The sequence below is a fragment of the Opisthocomus hoazin genome, chromosome 3, assembly GCF_030867145.1.
Source record: "Opisthocomus hoazin isolate bOpiHoa1 chromosome 3, bOpiHoa1.hap1, whole genome shotgun sequence".
Classification (NCBI taxonomy): domain Eukaryota; kingdom Metazoa; phylum Chordata; class Aves; order Opisthocomiformes; family Opisthocomidae; genus Opisthocomus; species Opisthocomus hoazin.
The window spans coordinates 40,080,466-40,101,056 of NC_134416.1; the positions used below are offsets into that span (position 1 = coordinate 40,080,466).

At 43.4% G+C, this 20,591-nt stretch overlaps 1 protein-coding gene across 3 annotated transcripts in view; it reads right to left on the reverse strand.

The window, feature by feature from the left end:
- Window positions 1-20,591, reverse strand: part of C3H8orf34 (chromosome 3 C8orf34 homolog) — a 194,852-nt gene that overhangs the window by 114,372 nt on the left and 59,889 nt on the right. For all 3 annotated transcript variants that reach the window (XR_012763426.1, XM_075416033.1, XM_075416032.1), the window contains 2 exons: window positions 14,482-14,510; window positions 6,349-6,518 (listed from right to left, as the gene is read on the reverse strand). Coding sequence is in view for 2 of the 3 variants with exons in the window: in XM_075416033.1 (XP_075272148.1) it covers window positions 6,349-6,518; window positions 14,482-14,510 (199 nt within the window). In the remaining variant the exon portion in view is untranslated. The remainder of the gene's footprint in view (window positions 1-6,348; window positions 6,519-14,481; window positions 14,511-20,591) is intronic.

Below are 20,591 nucleotides of genomic sequence, written 5' to 3' on the forward strand. Positions count from 1 at the left end.
TGGGCAATATCCCCTTCCCCCTTCAAACCTAGTTTAAAGCCCTCTCAATGAGCCCCGCCAGCTCGTGGCCAAGAATTCTTTTCCCCCTTTGTGATAGCTGAACTCCACTTGTTGCCAGCAGGCCCGGTGCTGTGTATACCTCCCCATGATCAAAAAAGCCAAAATTTGACCGATGGCACCAGTCCCTGAGCCACCTGTTAACCAGGTGAGTTTTCCTGCCCCTTTCAGTGCTGTCCCCTGCCACTGATGGGATGGAGGAAAACACCACCTGCGCCCCTGATCCCTCAACCAGTCGCCCCAGTGCCCTGAAGTCCCTTTTGATGGCCTTGGCACTTCTTTCTGCTACCTCGTCTCCGCCAACCTGCATTACCAAGAGGGGGTAGTAATCAGAAGGCCGCACCAGACCAGGGAGTTTCTTCGCAACATCCCTAACCCGGGCCCCAGGGAGGCAGCAGACTTCCCTGTGGGATGGGTCCGGTCGGCAGATCGGGCCCTCTGTTCCCCTCAGAAGGGAATCACCTATGACAATGACCCTCCTTTTTTTCTTAGTTGAGGCAGTTGTAATACGTGGGGCTGTCTGACTCGTTCTAGGCAACCCCCTGGATGGAGCCTCACCTTCACCCACATCCTCTGTGGCCAGTCCCTCACATTCCAGAGCCCCATACCTGTTGCTTAAGGGCAACTGAGCAGGTGAGGGAGGCTGGGGGGAAATTCGCTTGCCCCCCTGAGCAGGGACCTGTTTCCATTCCCCCCCATCTCTTAGGCCCCCTCTTTCTGCTCGGTGGCAAGAGGGATGGGGGTTCTCTGCTTTCTGTGGAGCCGCCTCCTGCTGCCGCTGCCTCAGGGAGGGCAGGGTGCGGCTCCACCAGTCGATCTCCCTCTCACACTCCCGGATGCTCCTCAGCCTCTCCACTTCCTCCTTCAGTTCTGCCACCAGGCTGAGCAGGTCATTCACCTGCTCGCACCGAACACAGCCGTTGTCTCTGCTGTCCTCCGGTACAAGCGCCAGGCTCAGGCACTCCCTGCAGCCAGAGACCTGGACACCCGCGTTCTTGCATGAGGCCTCCGTCTGGGTCCCCACACTCCTTCGAGCCACAGCTTTACCACGGGTGGTAACCATGGCTAGAATATCTCCTGGAAGAGCGATGCCCACTACTCGAGTAGCCAGAAGGGGCGGCTGTACCCTGCCAGTCGCCTTCCCCGCTCGCCCTGCCCGCGCAAACTGCTGCGCCGCTCCCGGGCTGCTGCGCCGCCTCTGTTTGCCGGCTCTGTTCGCCCGCGCTCCTGGTCGCTCGCGCTCCCTGGGGGCTGCTCTTATCCCTGAGGGGGTTTGGCCGCTGTCACACTCGACTCCGCCCCCGCTGAGTCAGAGCTGCTGCTCGTTGGCACTGACTACAGTCTGCAGCAATTCAGAACATTAAGAGCAAAAAGGTGAACCTTCATCAGTTTGACAAGGCGTCACTAATACCACTACCTCAGACTGGTTACACTTTCCCAGCCAAAGCAGTAGTGAAACCTGTCCTTTCAGTTGCTCAAAATTAATTCCCCTTCTTCTTCTAAGTAACTGAGCCTGGCTTTCAGATATACAACATGTGCGCTTCCATTGCTCGCCATCACAGGAACGCATGTTTTTGAGAAGGAAACAGTGGTTGTTCCCCACCGTCTGCTACTGAATGGAGCAAAAAAATGAGGTTCATGACTGCAAAGACAGCAGGCAACTCACAGATTCCCAAATATCACGTACTACGTATACTCACTATGATCTACTTTATGACAGAAGACCAATATTGAAAACGGGCATGTTATCAACAGACTGGTGGTCCACAGGAATTTGCTGTTCTCTGCAGCCTATTCAGACCCCTACAGAATGCTATGAGTGTGTAAGGACCCAGGGCTTCCCCTTCCACCAAGCAGAAAAAAACTTGTTTGTGAAAACAACACAAAGAGAGCCAGTCGCATGACACTGATGGCAATTACTCTACCAGTGATCTGGCAATGCCTAATCCTCCAGATATTTACACAGTACTTCATTTATGTAGCATTTACTTATGTTTAATGATAGATAAAAGAAAACATATTACCTGGAAATAATGGGACAAGTACAGTTTTCACTTTCCTGGTTTTATGCTGTAACTGAAGGTTAGTATTATTTTTGAAAGTTTGCTGGCTTATCACATAAATCCTGATAATTAGTGATCAATAAACTATCACTTTTATTAAAAGTGTTGCTAAATCAAATTTAACAAGATATAATTGGAAACATTTAATATGAATTTTAAAATTGCTTCCTCCTTCAGTCGCCAGGTAAAAATGTAACTTCATTATTTTAGGCTATATTAACTATGAAGTAGATGAATGAAATACAGATGAAGTAGCCAAAAATTCTTTACAACTGGTAACAACTTCACTCTCTTGAGCTTCAATTAATCTCATAAAAACCATGCTATTCCCACTACTTTTCGATGTTCTAGGTATATGCTACATTATAACTAAATTATTGTTACCTATTGCTTGTCTCATGCATTTGGTGTATACCCAGTTCCAAATTCTGTTAATAGTACTTTAATTCCTAGTAACACTGAATCAGACCTTGAAGAAATTGCCTGTTATTAGTGAACTATTATTAAATATTCAGAGTAACTTTGATCAGTATGCGTCTTCTGAACTTCCACATGGCATCAGTTTTAGTATCACCACTATCTTGAGGTTCCGCAATTTTATGACTATTTTGAGAGACTGCAAACATGCTTTTTATAAATGCCTTACACAAGCTGATGAAATGCTAATGAAGCAAAGAATTATCCCAGACATAAAACCAGTCATCCAAATGTAAATCCATATGCTGCACGTAATTTAACAGTTATTCATTTCCACTGAAAATCAGTATTCCCACTTAACAATACATATTTTTCAACTTAATGCACTTAAAAACTAGAGATACCAGTGTCCCATGAGTCTTTCTTGGCATCAAGTACTCCATATTCTCCTTATTTCATATGCCAGGCAACGCGATTTTGTCGTGATACTCAATAAGACTTCTCAAATACTGCTCTCAAAGCCATTAATCACATTTTTTAATTATAGCATTAGCTGTGAAGTTTCTCACAGCTTGTACTAACCTCTACAAAGCGAAAAATATGCCGCTTTGAATCACCTTTGTTACTCAGAACTAAACCTCTTTGCTCCCTTCTAGAGACCAGAGATGCTTATTTCTGCTCCTTCTTATTGAGAGAACGGATACAATATCACAGAATCACAGAATCACAGAATAGTAGGGGTTGGAAGGGACCTCTGTGGGTCATCTAGTCCAACCCTCAATTTGCTCTGCAATGTGGAACAGATCTTTATTCTGTGTGCTTATTGGACTGCTGAATCAGGAAAAAGCAACACAGGCCCTTGCAATCAAGCTGCAGTGCCAGCTGCTGACTCCATTACATTCCCAGGAACTGCACTGGAGAGACCCAGTGTCTGAGTTCTGTTGGTTGCAGTCCAATGTCTGGCTGAGAGATCATTACTACATGCTGCTACTTCTTTGAAATAGTAGTACTTGCAGCTTTTCCCACAATAATCTAATCAAAAGAAGAAAGAAATGCTCATGGATAACAAACATCCCCAACGTGAGGAAAGTTAACGAATACAGCCTGCAAGAGTACAGCAAGTGAGAGACTAGTTTCCCTCTGACAGGGAGGTGAATTCCAATGTCGAAGGCACATGGAGGACGTAGTGAAGGAATATTCACAATTCAAACTGGCACACAAGAGGCTGGAGAGCAGTCCCATGGAAGAGATCTGGGGGTTTGGGTTGACGGCAAGCTCAATATGAGTCAACTGTGTGCATTGGCAGCCAAAAGGGCCAACTATGTCTTGGGATGTATCAAGAACAGCACAGCTAGCATAGCCAGTTGACAGAGGTGATTGTTTCAGTCTACGCTGCACTGTTGTGGCCCCACCTCGAGTACTGTGTGCAGTTTTGGGCACCTCAATACAAGAAAGACCTCAAACTATAAAGTATTGTGTGTTTATGTAAGAGCATCTCCAGAGGACAGCGACAGAGATGGTGAAATTCCTTGAGGGCAAGACTTATGAGGAATGGCTGAGATCACTTGGCTTGTTCACCTTGGAGAAGGCTGAGGAGTGACCTCATCAGAGTCTTCAACTTCCTCACAGGGGTCAGCATAGCAAGAGGTGCTGATCTCCTCTCTCTGGTGACCAGCAATAAGACATGAGGAAATGGAATGAAGCTACGTCAGGGGAAGTTCGGGTTGGACATTAGGAAAAAGTTCTTCACTGAGAGGGTGATAGGTCTTTGAACAGGTTGCCCAGGGAAGTGGTCACGGCACCAAGCCTGTCAGAGTTCAAGGACCATCTGGACAACACTCTTAGTCATATGGTTTAGTTTTATGTAGTCCTGCAAGGAGCAGGGAGTTGGACCCTTCCAACCTGAGAGACTCTATGATTCTTTGATAATACCTTAGACCTTTCCAAAGGGAAAGGAGAGAGTGCCTACATTCTTAAAAAAAAAAAAAAAAAAGTGTCTGCTGTAGTCAGAGTACAAGTTACAACCAAAAAGAAAGGCTACAGGGCTGAGGGAGCACTGTAGGTGTTTAAGGCAATTAACAGAGACAGTGTACAAGCCTTACAGTTATTAAAAAAAAATAAATTAATCCCTTATTAATCCCTTTTAAAGGATGGCTGTAAATACTTCACTTTCTGTGATAAACAGGTATCTTTAAATCATGGAAAATGGACTCCTTGGAAAAATTATAATCTCTTCCATGTAGCTGAAGCACTTGAACAAACATACTACCCCACCCTCAGCCAAGAGCAATAAATTGTCAGAATCACGGAATGGTAGGGGTTGGAAGGGACCTCTGTGGGTCATCTAGTCCAACCCTCCTGCCGAAGCAGGGTCACCTACAGCAAGCTGCACAGGACCTTGTCCAGGCGGGTCTTGAATATCTCCAGAGAAGGAGACTCCACAACCTCCCTGGGCAGCCTGTTCCAGGGCTCCGTCACCCTCAGAGGGAAGAAGATCTTCCTCATGTTCAGACGGAACTTCCTGTGCTTCAGTTTGTGCCAGTTGCCCCTTGTCCTGTCACTGGGCACCACTGAAAAGAGCTTGGCCCCATCCTCCTGACACCCAACCTTCAGATATTTATAAGCATTTATTAGGTCCCCTCGCAGCCTTCTCTTCTTCAGGCTAAACAAGCCCAGCTCCCTCAGCCTCTCCTCGTAGGAGAGATGTTCCAGTCCCCTCACCATCCTTGTAGCCCTCCGCTGGACTCTTTCCAGTAGCTCTTCATCCTTCTTGAACTGGGGAGCCCAGAACTGGACAGAGTACTCCAGATGAGGCCTCACTGGGGCAGCGTAGAAGGGAAGGAGAACCTCCCTCGACCTGCTGGCCACACTCTTCTTGATGCACCCCAGGATCCCATTGGCTTTCTTGGCAGCCAGGGCACACTGCTGGCTCATGGTTAACCTGTCGTCCACCAGGACACCCAGGTCCCTCTCCGCAGAGCTGCTCTCCAGCAGGTCCACCCCAAGCCTGTACTGATGCATGGCGTTGTTCCTCCCCAGGTGCAGGACCCTGCATTTGCCTTTGTTGAACCTCATCAGGTTCCTCTCTGCCCAACTTTGCAGCCTACCCAGGTCACGCTGAATGGCAGTACAGCCTTCCGGTGTGTCTACCACACCTCCCAGTTTGGTGTCATCAGCAGACTTGCTGAGGGTACATTCTAACTCTTCATCCAGGTCGTTGATGAAGAAGTTAAACAAGACTGGGCCCAGTACTGACCCCTGAGGGACACCACTTGTTACCAGCCTCCAAAGTCAGAAGTTATCTACGGCAGACAATACAATTCTCTCTTTGAGAAAGAATTGTTATTAACACCAAGATGCTAAGAACTGAAGATGATTTTAGGAAGTCCTGCTATAGACAGTGTTTCCCTTGTATATCTTTTGTTTAAATGAGAATATCAGATTTATCACTAAACTGTTAATAAGATAACAAACAGCTACTAACAACCGTTGAAAGACAGAAGGCTTTGTAGTATCTGAATGAAGCTTTACATCACAAAATTATTACACAATGGGCCCCAATCTTGACAACACACACTTAGCTTTATACATGGGAATAAAACCATGGGATTGCAAATGAGTATAAATTTAATCACATATAAAAGCAGGAGAAGAAACCAGTCACTTATCAGTATTCTGCATTTATTCTGCATGCTGCCACACTATGGCATGGGCATTTAAAAGCCCTGCACTCTGCATTCAGAAACAAGGCATTACAAAGACAGCTCCACTTCACAAATTATAAAATTTCCAGGCAGAACGAAAATCCCACCTTCCTCCAGGACTGCTGCTATCTTCGCTGTCCCACTGCTCATTTTTATTTCTTGGTATTGGTGGCTGCAGCATCTCAGCAGCCAGTGGGTCGGCATCATTCTCTTCACGACCCATCCATTCTCCAATCACACGAGGTCTGAGCAGGGGGGTGTTAAAACCTGTCGTGTCCTGAAGAGAAATAAAAATAAAACCAGAAACACTACACTGCTTGTTCTCAATCACACATGTAAATAGGAAAAGAAAAGAAGAAACAGAAAATAAAACTATTAATTAAAAAAGTACAAAAACAGTACTGTAGATTATAACTTCAGAGGGCTACAAAATACCCAGAAACAATCATGGACTAACAAAACGATTCCCATTAAAAAAAAATCCAAGACAGATTCACCCACCCTGATGCCTCAAATCTCTCCTATTCCTTACTTTTAAATAGCAGCTGTAGAAATCTGGGGTATCATCTTGAAAAATTGTTTTTTTAAATAAATGCACAATTTTTAAACAGGTACTGTGTCAATTCTGCTAAGCAACAGATGAGGTCACTTATTTAATAAACACCCCAACTAAAAAACTGTTGTAGATTAATAGCATCACTTTTATTTGCATTATGAATTAATGCAAAACTAATAAATACATCTGCATTTGGCATTTTAAAAATAACTCTGCTGAGATTTACATAATATATCTCTCTATTCTGAAAATGGTATTAACATTTTAATAAAACGCATTTCTGAAACTAGTACTCATTTTTAACCACTTACTGGAAGAAGATAGCTGGAGAGGATTACAAGAAGCAAGCAAAACCAACTGGAATATTCAAAACTATAGGGATGATTTGCATCATTATATTAAGAGTTTAGACTAAGGAAACAAATTGCTCTCAGAAATGGTATGAACAAGCTGTTCTGAAGTGGTGAATATTTCTGTTCTCAATATTACCAGAATGGTTGTAGATAAAAAGTCATGTACAACAGCATAGTCAAATTAAAAACCAAGCATGTATGCAAAAAATAGACATAAAATGATGGGCTAGGAATATTTATTTTGCTTTAATTAAACTCTTTCCTAGGCTAGCAAAGACAATTCAAACAGAGTGTTCCTAATTAGGAGAGACAGATTCTAGTCCCATCCTTTAATGAGAGGAAATTTTAGGAAAACAAATCCTTGGCTGTTACCTAGCTCAGTGTCTCAGTAAATATTCTTGCTAGAAAACCATGCTTTCCAAACAAAGAGCATCTGGAAAAAGTACAGCACAGTGATTACTTCACCTAGCAACCATATTTTCTCATCTTCCTACAAACAAACCATTTTTAAAGTCTCTTCCTAATTGACACAGATATGGTAAAAGCACAGTTTGAAGTAGAGACCTCTTACTGAAATAAAACAAACAAAAAATAGTCTGCAAACTGCTTTCACATGAATATATTTACCCTGCTCCAACTAGATGGTGTAATTTCACTCAGCAGAACTCCACGAGCTTCTGTTTTGACAGAGCCAAATCTGACCCAGGCCCTGGATTACATTCATTCACCCTTGTTCTTTTGTTCTGCTTTCTGAAACGTGCCTGTGAGTGCATTACCACGCTCCACTCTCCATACATTTGTCCAGAGTTCTCCATCACTTGAGTAATTGACTTTTTACACAGTGTCCGTTTTCTGCAAGGTTGATGTGACACAGTAGGACCACTGAAAATGGCAGCCAATACAGAAGAGAGAAATCTGAGGAAAACACCACAGCTTCAGAAGTTATACAATACTTAGGCACCGGTGTCTTTCTTCCATGTATTTACAAACTTAGAATTTGTGCATCTGTCTGATGCTGTGTCATGGTCGGGTAATGTAGACTAGATGACAGTGGCCTCTGGTCACTTGACAAGTGTAACCTGTCACAGGTGTGACTACCATCATATGCATATGAGCTAGCAAAAAAGATTATTCCACTGTCCCCAGTGCCTTCATTATGCAAGGCGCCTACATCAGTTTCTTTAGTAAGAACCTTTTGGCCCCTTCTGACGTTTATTCATGCTACTTGAGTCATTTTCTCCCTTCCCTTTCTCCCTAGGACAGCTCCCAGTAATTAATAAAAAAAAGGGTCCTGGAGCTAGTTAAACTTGCAACAACTTGCAGTGTCAACCTTGCTAAAAGGTTTCAGTCCCTTAAGTAAAAATGAAAAGCGCCTAAAAATTTGCCCTTTTTTCAGTACTGGAAGCTTTTCCTGACACTGTACACTGCATCATCAGCATACGAATAAGTAAACCATGAATGCGGTGTCTACCCTTGTTATGCTGATTTCTTTTCTAGACATTTTAGGGATTAAAGTAGCATTTTCATACTCTACTTAATAGATATGTAATTTACATTACATAGTCATGCTTTGCCTTACTTTATCAGCTTGCTTTCCTTTTTGAACCTTGTTAGATTAGTACACCACAGTTTCAGTGACCTAATTTATTTTCCTCCTTTCAACTATTTAAGAAGCCACTGTGAAAACAGTAAATGGAGAATCAGAGACAGCTCTATTCAGAACACCAGGATGTCTATTTGGCACCTTATTTCAAAAGCTTCAACAAATTCAGATGAAGTATTTTGTTCTCAAACAAGTTTTTATAGTTTGGGATTTTTTTTTTTATATAAACCTTAGAATCTTAACTGATTTCCAATTTATACTCCCCATAAATAACAGAAGAGATTGACAGTGACATGAGTGTGCACAGAAATATTTTCAGGACAGGTAGGTATTTAAATCCACACTACATTAACCTAGAAGATTATTTTATGGTGCAGGCCAGGTGTCATCCACTTATCATCCACATGAGTGGCTACCAACTTGGCACACTCAAGCTTCCTTTATGTGGAGACCAGGAGAAGAACGGAAAGACTGCAGAACAGTTGAATCTCTTCACATTCGGCTGAGATGGGGTTGCACTATGCAGCCCCCTACCAGGGCGCATAACATTTGTGTATCCATTTATTTAAGCATAGTTTAAAAAGGCTCAGTGTTCCTAGTTTCTGATATAGATTTTGAGGGAACCTCCACAGTGAGAAATCCTTTTGGGTGAGCAGAAATTTGTTTCTTGTTATGATTTAAAGTAGTTGTTTCCTCTATTTTATTAATTATAACCTGTGTTCATTGTAGTAATAGTACACATAAGAAGAAATTATACCCTAGACACAGCACAGAAAAAATGTTTTAATATTAACCTTGAGGGTCAAAATCTGTTATAAATTATTACATCATCTTCACTCAAGTCTAATTCTGGATCTCTAACACTTAAGTGTCTCCCATTCTTAATGTGTCAAAGTGACTGAAAGACATGGTTGGGAACTCCAGACAAATCTCACAACGTTATGACAGGTCTCAACTTTCTGTGAGAGCTCCACTACATGAAGCTTAAGTAAACCACCAATCCACAGACAATTTGGATTATGTGAAAATCTCATCTAGTTAAAAAGAAAATATTACTAGTCTTTGTATTTGCAGTGGGGAAAAAAAACGCTTGGAAAACATTCACTAAGTGTTCTTGAGAGAATCAAAAGCTGGAAGATGAATATACCTTCCCCTATCTCCTTTTAAAATGCTTTAAAATGACAGTATTTTAGTCAGGCTCTGAGATGTAAAAGGCATGACTCCTTTTTTTGCATGGTCTGGTTTAGAGACGTCGCTGAAATGGTCACAACCATATATACCTATTTTGAACATATTTCTGCACTGTAGCATCCCGGCTACAATTTGCCTCAATGTATCTTACAATGCAGACATTCTACAGTGCAACATATATCACAGTTTATTTTGTGACATACTGACAAGTAGGGTCTTCCAGCAACACCGAATTCTAGAAGAGGCGCATCGTCAGACACCCTGTGGTCAGAGCATTCGCCTAGGACACTGGAGTTTCAGTAGTATGACTATTCTATACTTTGTGTGTATTTGAACTTCCACTTCCCGGGGAAGTGTCCAAACAGACTTAGGAAAAAACACCGAAATTCACAATGAATTCAGTGTTTTTCTCTAGACTTTTTAAATTAACCTAGAATTCCATGAATTTTGCAGAAAGGCTAATGTCCTAGCTCAACTTCTTTCTTCATACAAAATTCTTCACATTATTAAGCAGCTTCAGGAAACTACACATATGCATAGTTTCATGTTCAGTGGTAAGGAGAGTGAGTCAATTCAGAAATCTGTGTTACATTAACTCTGCACTTTAGCCTTAAAATTTCTGAGTCACCAGGCATCCCTTCTCCTCTTCTTTCCTTACACACTGTACTTGCAGTGCCAGTTGCCGGTTTTACATAGCTTCCATGGCCTAGAGATGCAGGCTGAATCATCAAGACAGGCAGAACACCAAACTCTGAAAGTTTGAAGTAAATTAGAAGAAAAAGGAGGGAATCTATACAATAAATCTGCTTTAACTGTAGCAATCTTAGGACTTTTATTTGCTATGATACCAGTGAACTCAGAAATTTTTATTAGACTGCGTCAAACTGAAAGCTTCCATTCTGACTGAAAGACTGACATTGTCTGCCTATATTTTCTCTACCCCTGCCTCGGACTGAAGCCGTAAGTACTGACACAAAGCTAATAACGTCAGATATTTGACAAGAATCCATTTAAACGAAACACCCTTCTACAAAAGTGATTTTAATTCAGAGCAAACTGGTTTTGCAAATCCAAATGCTCAAGTAACTAAGCAACTAACAATTAACTGGGTTACTTGGAGGAGTAGTTACATCAACCAACAATACTGATCAAGTACTCCCCTGACAAAGGCAGCTAGAGGTTACTGCAACAAGAAATATTTTTTTTTAAATACTTACACAATGTGAAACAAAAATAGAGAAACATACATATGCATTCTCTGCTTTATCCAGGTTCATAATCTAAGCCACACATAAAACAGCAGGATTATGGGCTCTGACCTAATCCCCAAGAATGTTCCCGATCATCAGGAAAATAAAGCAAGGAAGAGCATACAGAAAAATTTATTATTGTGGTTAGTTTTATGTCTCTCATGATATCTATATAATGCCAACATTATAACAGAATCTTACAATCATTAAGGTTGGAAAAAACCTCTAAGATTATCAAGTCCAACCATCCACCCAATACCACCATGCCTACTAAACCATGTCCCAAAGCACGACATCTACACCTTTTTTGAACACCTCCAGGGATGGGGACTCCACCACTTCCCTGGGCAGCCTGTTCCAATGTCTGACCACTCTTTCAGTAAAGAAATTTTTCCTAATATCCAAACCGAACCTCCCCTGATGCAACTTGAGGCCATTGCCTCTCATCATATTGCAAGTCACTTGGGAGAAGAGACCAACACCTGCCTCACTACAACCTCCTTTCAGGTAGTTGTAGAGAGGAAGAAGGTCCCCCCTCAGCCTCCTCTTCTCCAGACTAAACAGCCCCAGCTCCCTCAGCTGCTTCTCATAGGACTTGTTCTCTAGCCCCTTCACCAGCCTCGTTGCCCTTCTCTGGACACTCTCCAGCACCTCAATGTCCTTCTTGTAGTGAGGGGCCCAAAACTGAACACAGTACTCGAGGTGCAGCCTCACCAGTGCCGAGTACAGGGGCACGATCACCTCCCTGCTCCTGCTGGCCACGCTATTCTTGGTACAAGCCAGGATGCCGTTGGCCTTCTTGGCCACCTGGGCACACTGCTGGCTCCTGTTCAGCTGGCTGTCGACCAACACCCCAAGGTCCTTTTCCGCCAGGCAGCTTTCCAGCCACTCCTCCCCAAGCCTGTAGCATTGCATGGGGTTGTGGTGACCCAGGTGCAGGACCTGGCATTTGGCCTTGTTGAACCTCATACAGTTGGCCTTGGCCCATCGATCCAGCCTGTCCAGATCCCTCTGCAGAGCCTTCCTACCCTCGAGCAGATCAACACTGCCACCCAACTTGGTGTCATCTGCAAACTTACTGAGGGAGCACTCAATCGCCTCATCCAGATCATTGATAAAGATATTAAACAAGACTGGCCTTCATCTGATGCCAAGTTTGTGAATGCTGTTCTAGACCCATGACATGCATCTGAAGGGTTAAACAGTTAATCCAAATCACAGATAAATGTGGTTTGAAAAATGATTCGGTGCTGCCACTGTCTAGGTAAGGAAGCTGTAGTATCAGCATGTATTTCTGGGAAAGGAATTATAAAGAACTTGACTACATTTTAACCTGAAAAATAAACACCACCTGGGAACATGCTGAGGTGAAACAAAACCACATTGTGTCTAATGTGAAACCATTATCAGGTAACTCTTTGGTTGCTTTCGGCCCAAGCCAAATAATACACTTAGAAATAAGTCACAGGAACATTTCAGAATACAGCTCGTGCAAGGGATCATTCGTAGGAGGCAGGATTCCACAGAATGGTCCTGGTTATGCGTCATTTCTTAACAGAGCAACTAGCCTTTACACCCATTAGAAATCCTTAAAGGGGCAAAACAAGAAATAAAGTGAAGTTCACTAAAGCCCACGGAGATAACAAATTGCACTTCTTCTGTAAATCTATCCTGGAAGCCTGCTGAGCAATGCTGCACAAAGGAAGCATGTTATGAGCTTTATTGTTTGGGGGGTTATTTATTTTCCAAATAACTTCTGATTTCAAGAACATTTAATTTACCTGTCCTCATCAGAAATACATGTTAAAGCAGATGCAGTATTGTAAAGGTGTCAGGTAATGTATGCTATTGAATGTACATAACATGGTAAAGTTTTAATTAAAAAAAACAACCACCTTCCAATTTTAAATCATAAAGTATAAGGTAACAAAAAGAAAATTAACTCTTTGCTGAGACTGGATCCTCAGAAAATTCACCAATTATGTTCTCCATCTCAATTTTCACACTGAATAATTAAATTTTTAAAAAATGGATGTTTTTGAACAATAATCTATCACCGTTTTAAAAAAAATAACACTGAAGTATCTCCTAAAAAATATATGTAAAAAGCACGTGATAACAGGCTCTGGCCGAAAATGTCTTTTTCCTCCCACAAACAGTATTTCATAGCTTTTTTTCAACAAAAAAAAAAACAAATGAAGAGGAGCTCTTCACAAGTATTCTTAAAGGTAAGAGTTCTAATTGGAGGAATTTCTAATTGTATTTCTCATAACTTCTGAGCACAGTTAAGGAAATAGTAAGAAGGAAGGCTTAGATACTGTTACACTTTTAATATGAACAACAAGATAAAGCAAAATAAAAGGCAAAATGATAAGTAAAGGCCATAGTTTTGAAATGGTAGCCCCACATGCACGACTGCATGGTAACAGTGATCAATCTTGTCTAAATGGCCTTTTCTGCAGAACCCAGTGGAGGTATTTTAGATGCACTTGTGTCAGAAAAGTTTGTGCCCTCATTTTGCCAGGAGAAAGGAAAGATATTTAAAAAATTGTCTCCTATATTACACATTACACCTGTGTCTTATATACCTTGTGATCCTATTTCCCTGATAGTAATGGTTTCTGACACCAAGAACACAATCCAAGATTCTTGGCACTAGAAGCATATTGCAGTTCACTGGTGAGATCAGTGGAGAGAAAGGTGTTCTGTTTCCTTTGGAATTTTGAAAAATTAGCTTGATTACTCTTTCAGCACAGAGTTCATTACAGCTAAAACTAAACATGTTAACTGTGTAGTATATCAAAAGGACCAAAACAGAAGAGATCATTGTTCACTGCATTCAGCAAGGAAGTAAAGACTGATCTTTATGCCCTGTGCATTCCTGATTAAATCTGGTGAGCAAAAACTATTCTTAAATATTCTCATATATCATATCTGAGAATGAAGAAATCATGACTTCATGAAAAAAGGTGTTTAAAGCTAAATGTTTCCAAAAGTACATAAAGTAACCCAATAGACTATATAAAGCAAAGATGGTATTGAGATCAAAAGCATCTCCACACCCTCCTTAAGAGCCTCTCCATAGCTGACAGCCCATCTTGGATCAAGCCCTTAATGTATCAACATATACTGTACTCACCTATATAGCTTTCCATACCCAAACTTTCTCTGAAGCCAATAGAACTGAAATGTGTATGCCAGGACAGAGAGATGCAGCTCTTATTGCCTAAAATTATCACAATCATCTGTCTTTTTGTACTGTTCATTAGGCGTACAGTAAATCTTACCTTATCAAGTTCGTCAGAAATAGCAATGCCTGAAAACAAAACAGATTTTAAAAAAATATTTAGAAACATTGTTTTTATAAATATCTTTTACTACAGTGAGTAAAATAAGGTTTAATCTGAAAAGTTTATATACTGTTCTCTGCACACCGCTGTACCATACAACGTATCATACTTTGTTACATTAGTGAAATTACCTGGAAACAATGTACTCTTAACTTTCCTCAGCTGCAATATTATCAAAATGAGTTTTCAACAAACTGTGGAAAAGGAAACAGCAGATGTGCCAGTAAAGTGACAATGAACTTAAGTGTACTTCCACCTGCTTTCTAAAATTAAACCAGCAACATAATATTTACTTATGGACACATTATCATGCAAATCTCACCCTGACCAGCACACATAACATCATGCTGCAATTACAGGGCAACATGGACATGACTCTCCCCTCTTTCTCCATGGTTCAGTGTAGAAACAATTCCATGAAAACACATGGAATTTAAAGAGAGGAAAATCTCAAAGTAAAATTTTATAGCAGAATGCAAAACAGTTTTTCTAAATTCTCTGAACAAGAACTTGTTTATTTGCTCTTGTCCGCTCTGCTGCTGCCTGCCTGAGACTTTCCTATGCTTGCTTCCATCATGTCATCTAACTCTTATAAATATGACTATCCTGTAGCACATTAAGTATGCACAGCTTGTCTCAGAATTTTTAACACATCTACATGTCTCAATCATATCACAGGCAGAGATCAAGTAATCATACATTTAATGCTATCACATTGAAAACTTAAGCATCAAAAGCAAACCATTTCCCAGGTTCCTATGAGGTTTGCTAAGAAATATTTCCAGATTAGAACTTCAAAAAAACAAAGAAAAGAATCTCCAGGTGGTGAAAATGAAGTGGAGAAGTACTCATGTATCGGGAGAACACACACTTGAAAGTCGTTTCCTAATTCATATCAAGTTATCAAGACAATTCTTCCAAGGAATGCAAGAGATGATATTGCAAATTATGTAATCACAGAATCACAGAATCACAGAATAGTAGGGGTTGGAAGGGACCTCTGTGGGTCATCTAGTCCAACCCCCCCGCCGAAGCAGGGTCACCTACAGCAGGCTGCACAGGACCTTGTCCAGGCGGGTCTTGAATATCTCCAGAGAAGGAGACTCCACAACCTCCCTGGGCAGCCTGTTCCAGTGCTCCGTCACCCTCAGAGAGAAGAAGTTCCTCCTCATGTTCAGACGGAACTTCCTGTGCCTCAGTTTGTGCCCATTACCCCTTGTCCTGTCACTGGGCACCACTGAAAAGAGCTTGGCCCCATCCTCCTGACACCCACCCTTCAGATATTTGTAGTATCAGCTGAGCCAAGAGTTACTCTTTCTAAAATCACACTAAAGATTGCAGCAGTGTAAGCTTACTTCCACGACATTTTTATTTCTTACTATTTGGTACACCATAACTACATGAATTCTTTGGGTTTTTACTACGCTTTTAATCAGTAACTCTATATGGCTAATTCTTAGTTTAGAATACTTCCTTATACCAATTTTTCTTTTAAAAACAGTGAAGTGTTAGGAGAACCGCAACTGCAATTTTAAGACCTTATCAACACACAAGAAACACTCCAGGAGTTAACATAATATTTTCAGACATTCAATAGTTATAAAGTAGATTATATTGAAAAAGATTCATTTTGCCTAACCTCACAGCAATTAACCCATTTAATAACTTCAGATTTTTATTTAGCCCAGACACTACACTAATGTCCATATAGTATAATCAGCAGGTTGCACTAACCTGAACCATTCAGCAGGACTTTAATGTATTATGAATTGTCCATGGAATATGCAAAGAGGGGCAGGCCACTTGGGAAGAGTACAGGAATGTGGTGAGAGCATGCAGGGATGCGACGAGGAAGGCCAAGGCCCACCTGGAATTGAAGCTGGCAAGGGATGTCAAAAACAACAAGAAGGGCTTCTCCAACTACATCAGCAGCAAAAGGAAGGCTAGGGACAACGTGGGGCCCCTGCTGAACGAGGCGGGTGTCCTGGTGACGGAGGATGCAGAGAAGGCAGAGCTAATGAATGCCTTCTTTGCTTCAGTCTTCAGTGCTAAGACTGGCCCTCAGGAATCCCAGGCCCCGGAGGTAAGAGAAGAAGTCTATAGAGAGGACGACTTTCCCTTGGTCGAGGAGGACTGTGTAAGGGATCGCTTAAGCGATCTGGACGTCCACAAATCCATGGGCCCCGATGGAATGCACCCACGAGTGCTGAGGGAGCTGGCGCATGTCATTGCTGAGCCACTCTCCATCATCTTTGAGAGGTCCTGGGGGACAGGAGAGGTGCCCGAGGACTGGAGAAAGGCCAATGTCACTCCAATCTTCAAAGAGGGCAAGAAGGAGGACCCAGGGAACTACAGGCCGGTCAGCCTCACCTCCATCCCGGGAAAGGTGATGGAGCAGCTTATCCTGGAGGCCATCATGAAGCAAGTGGAAGAAAAGAATGTTATCAGGAGTAGTCAGCATGGATTCACCAAGGGGAAATCATGCCTGACCAATCTGATAGCTTTCTACGATGACATGACTGGCTGGGTAGATGAAGGGAGAGCCGTAGATGTTGTCTACCTTGACTTCAGCAAGGCTTTCGACACAGTCTCCCATGATATGCTCCTAGGGAAGCTCAGGAAGTGTGGGCTGGATGAGTGGTCGGTGTGGTGGATAGAGAACTGGCTGCATGGCAGAACTCAGAGGGTTGTCATCAGCGGCGCTGAGTCTAGTTGGAGGCTGGTAACAAGTGGTGTCCCCCAGGGGTCAGTACTGGGCCCAGTCTTGTTCAACTTCTTCATCAATGACCTGGATGAAGAGTTAGAATGTACCCTCAGCAAGTCTGCCGATGACACCAAACTGGGAGGTGTGGTAGATACACCAGAAGGCTGTGCTGCCATTCAGCATGACCTGGATAGGCTGCAAAGCTGGGCAGAGAGGAACCTGATGAGGTTCAACAAAGGCAAATGCAGGGTCCTGCACTTGGGGAGGAACAACCTCATGCACCAGTACAGGCTTGGGGTGGACCTGCCGGAGAGCAGCTCTGCGGAGAGGGACCTGGGTGTGCTGGTGGACGACAGGTTAACCATGAGCCAGCAGTGTGCCCTGGCTGCCAAGAAAGCCAATGGGATCCTGGGGTGCATCAAGAAGAGTGTGGCCAGCAGGACAAGGGAGGTTCTCCTTCCCTTCTGCACTGCCCTAGTGAGGCCTCATCTAGATTACTCTGTCCAGTTCTGGGCTCCCCAGTTCAAGAAAGATGAAGAGCTACTGGAGAGAGTCCAGCGGAGGGCTACGAGGATGATGAGGGGACTGGAACATCTCCCCTACGAGGAGAGGTTGAGGGAACTGGGCTTGTTCAGCGTGAAGAAGAGAAGGCTGCGAGGGGACCTTATAAATGCCTACAAATATCTGAAGGGTGGGTGTCAGGAGGATGGGGCCAAGCTCTTTTCAGTGGTGCCCAGTGACAGGACAAGGGGCAATGGGCACAAACTGAGGCACAGGAAGTTCCAGCTGAACATGAGGAAGAACTTCTTCCCTCTGAGGCTGACGGACACTGGAACAGGCTGCCCAGGGAGGTTGTGAAGTCTCCTTCTCTGGAGATATTCAAGACCCGCCTGGACAAGGTCCTGTGCAGCTTGCTGTAGGTGACCCTGCTTCGGCAGGAGGGTTGGACTAGATGACCCACAGAGGTCCCTTCCCACCCCTACTATTCTGTGATTCTGTGATTCTGATTCTGAATTTCTCCAGTCCCCAATGGGTGTTTACTCAAGAGACACTAACTGCACTCATGGAGGTATTAAAAACATAATTCAAGGCTCTCTTTATCTCAGCTTTAAAAACCTGATTTCCATCAACCAGCTCTCCATCCCATTGGATGTATTTTACATAACCAAGGTCAATCCATTTTACAACCACAAATGCGCTCCCTAAACAAACAAACTACCTTTTATCAGCAATCTCCCATAATGTTAAGATGATTCATTTTGTTTTGATACAGGTTTATTTCCTCAGATTGGAGGTTAGTTCCCTTTTCTTCTGCTTTCACAGATGCTCTATGAATAGTTCTTTGAAACCTGGGAGCAGATGCAAGAGCAGTTTTTACCTGTGCTGACTTATTCATTAAAAATATTTATTTTCAAGTATGGCAAAAAAAACTATGGAAGGTAACCCTGCCATTTCCAAGACTCTATTCCAAAAAGTGTCAAATCCTTTTACATTACTGCTCCAGACACTTAGCGTGTGTCCATTCGTACCAATTGTCTTTCGCATTTCTCACACTGACAAACCATCCTGGCTGAAGTTGCATCATGTGTGCAATAGACAGAAAATCACAAGACTAAGGTGATATTTCAAGTGCAGATCTCAGGTGGAATAATATGGACTCCAGTTTTCACAAAGTAGTTCCTTAAAAAATTAATCCCATTGTATATATTACCATATACTTAAAAAAAACACAAAACAAACCAACCAAACCAAAAACACCTTAATCTAGAATCCTGAGAATGCAACTAGAGACAGTCACAAATATCACTTGGGAAGAGTACAGGAATGTGGTGAGAGCATGCAGGGATGCGACGAGGAAGGCCAAGGCCCACCTGGAATTGAAGCTGGCAAGGGATGTCAAAAACAACAAGAAGGGCTTCTCTAACTACATCAGCAGCAAAAGGAAGGCTAGGGACAATGCGGGGCCGCTGCTGAATGAGGCAGGTGTCCTGGTGACGGAGGATGCGGAGAAGGCAGAGCTACTGAATGCCTTCTTTGCTTCAGTCTTCAGTGCTAAGACTGGCCCTCAGGAATCTCAGGCCCCAGAGATAAGAGAAGAAGCCTATAGAGAGGACGACTTTCCCTTGGTCAAGGAGGACTGTGTGAGGGATCGCTTAAGCGATCTGGATGTCCACAAATCCATGGGCCCCGATGGAATGCACCCACGAGTGCTGAGGGAGCTGGCGCATGTCATTGCTGAGCCACTCTCCATCATCTTTGAGAGGTCCTGGGGGACAGGAGAGGTGCCCGAGGACTGGAGAAAGGCCAATGTCACTCCAATCTTCAAAAAGGGCAAGAAGGAGGACCCAGGGAACTACAGGCCGGTCAGCCTCACCTCCATCCCGGGAAAGGTGATGGAGCAGCTTATCCTGGAGGTCATCAACAAGCAAGTGGAAGAAAAGAAAGTTATCAGGAGTAGTCAGCAAGAATTCACCAAGGGGAAATCATGCCTGACCAATCTGATAGCTTTCTACGATGACATGACTGGCTGGGTAGATGAAGGGAGAGCCGTAGATGTTGTCTACCTTGACTTCAGCAAGGCTTTCGACACGGTCAACCATAATATCCTGTTAGGGAAGCTCAGGAAGTATGGGCTGGATGAGTGGTCGGTGTGGTGGATTGAGAACTGGCTGAATGGCAGAACTCAGAGGGTTGTCATCAGCGGCGCTGAGTCTAGTTGGAGGCCGGTAACTAGTGGTGTCCCCCAGGGGTCAGTACTGGGCCCAGTCTTGTTTAACTTCTTCATCAACGACCTGGATGAAGAGTTAGAATGTACCCTCAGCAAGTCTGCTGACGACACCAAACTGGGAGGTGTGGTGGATACACCAGAAGGCTGTGCTGCCATGCAGCGTGACCTGGATAGGCTGCAAAGTTGGGCAGAGAGGAACCTGATGAGGTTCAACAAAGGCAAATGCAGGGTCCTGCACTTGGGGAGGAACAACCCCATGCAGCAGTACAGGCTTGGGGTGGACCTGCTGGAGAGCAGCTCTGTGGAGAGGGACCTGGGTGTGCTGGTGGACGACAGGTTAACCATGAGCCAGCAGTGTGCCCTGGCTGCCAAGAAGGCCAATGGCATTCTGGGATGCATCAAGAGGAGTGTGGCCAGCAGGTCGAGGGAGGTTCTCCTTCCCTTCTACACTGCCCTAGTGAGGCCTCATCTGGAGTACTCTGTCCAGTTCTGGGCTCTCCAGTTCAAGAAAGATGAAGAGCTACTGGAGAGAGTCCAGTGGAGGACTACGAGGATGGTGAGGGGACTGGAACATCTCTCCTACAAGGAGAGGCTGAGGGAGCTGGGCTTGTTTAG